Source organism: Echinops telfairi, unplaced genomic scaffold (genome assembly GCF_000313985.2).
Source record: "Echinops telfairi isolate 266 unplaced genomic scaffold, ASM31398v2 ScPeMD7_7;HRSCAF=31, whole genome shotgun sequence".
NCBI lineage: Eukaryota > Metazoa > Chordata > Mammalia > Afrosoricida > Tenrecidae > Echinops > Echinops telfairi.
Window position 1 is genome coordinate 17,607,769 of NW_022103904.1, and position 1,140 is coordinate 17,608,908.

General features: G+C 40.5%; 1 protein-coding gene across 3 annotated transcripts in view; it reads right to left on the reverse strand.

The window, feature by feature from the left end:
• CUNH7orf57 (chromosome unknown C7orf57 homolog) overlaps nucleotides 1–1,140 on the reverse strand; it is a 39,764-nt gene that overhangs the window by 24,248 nt on the left and 14,376 nt on the right. For all 3 annotated transcript variants that reach the window (XM_045286382.1, XM_045286381.1, XM_045286383.1), the window contains one exon: nucleotides 906–1,062. In XM_045286382.1, the coding sequence (XP_045142317.1) occupies nucleotides 906–1,062 (157 nt within the window). The remainder of the gene's footprint in view (nucleotides 1–905; nucleotides 1,063–1,140) is intronic.

Here is a 1,140-nt window from a genome sequence, read left to right on the forward strand (position 1 = left end):
TGGTCCTTGGGCAAATACTGCCCTCTGGAGTTCATATGGTCAGTTATACTATGCAATGTGTGGCTCCCTATTGTTGTTTTAAATATAAATGTCATCATTTCACTGATAAATCAGGATATCCCAACAACAACAAATTTCTGAACTTCAGTTACAGAGCCTCCAGAGGGCAACATTGAGCCAGCCCCGTCCTTCCACCCCACCCCTCCAACCCCCACCCAAGCAGGAACAGTAGAGTATCAGTGAGAGGGATCATGGGAGCTCTTGGGGTACAGTGCTGATGTCCCAACTTTGATCTCCTTGAAACACCAAGGGGCTATGAGATTAGAGACGAATATGCATGAGGATGGGAAGGTCTTCTAACCAAGATGTCACCATAAGAAATCTGCAGAGGCCAGTTGGAGCCTGAGCTTCACAGTTCCTCCTTCACAGTACAAACGGTTCCTTGGAAGATTTCAACTTTGTCATCTCTCCTTTGTGGTAGATACACTCATTTGTGTAAAAGAAAAATAATTGATCTTCTCTTTGTTTATAATGAATAAAGAGTACTCCAGAGAAATTTTAACTTTGAAACTTAAACATACATTTTTCTAAATTGGATAGTGAATAAATGTAAAAGTCCCTTTATATATGTGCCAGCTGAGCAATAGCATACCAATGTTTCCCTTAATAAGTATTAACTATTTAAAATCATATAGAAAAAATTAATCTTACATCATAGGATATTCACAAAAAGAAAAATATGTTATTATGCCACTCATCAGGAGTACATCCATGTTTAAAATAAAAAACAGGACTAATGCCAGGGGCCACACAAGGAAATCACACAGCCACCACTCAGTTATCTTGTGATTATGCATGAAGCTGCAAAAGCATGGCAAATGCACCGATTTATAGGCTCACATCACCTTTTTCTTCTCCTTTTCAAGTTCCTCAGCCTCTCTCTGCCAAACTGTTTTCATGTCAAAGTCAAAGGGCCCTCTCCTGGATTCATAGTTCCCATTGGACTGATCAGGGTTAAATTCTTCATATACCATATAATCTGGCATAGAGATAACAGGGACCCTGTGGAAAAAATCCAACAATTACAGCCAAGAAGGAGCAGCACCCACTCCCTGGGTGTCTGGATACAACGGCCCTTCC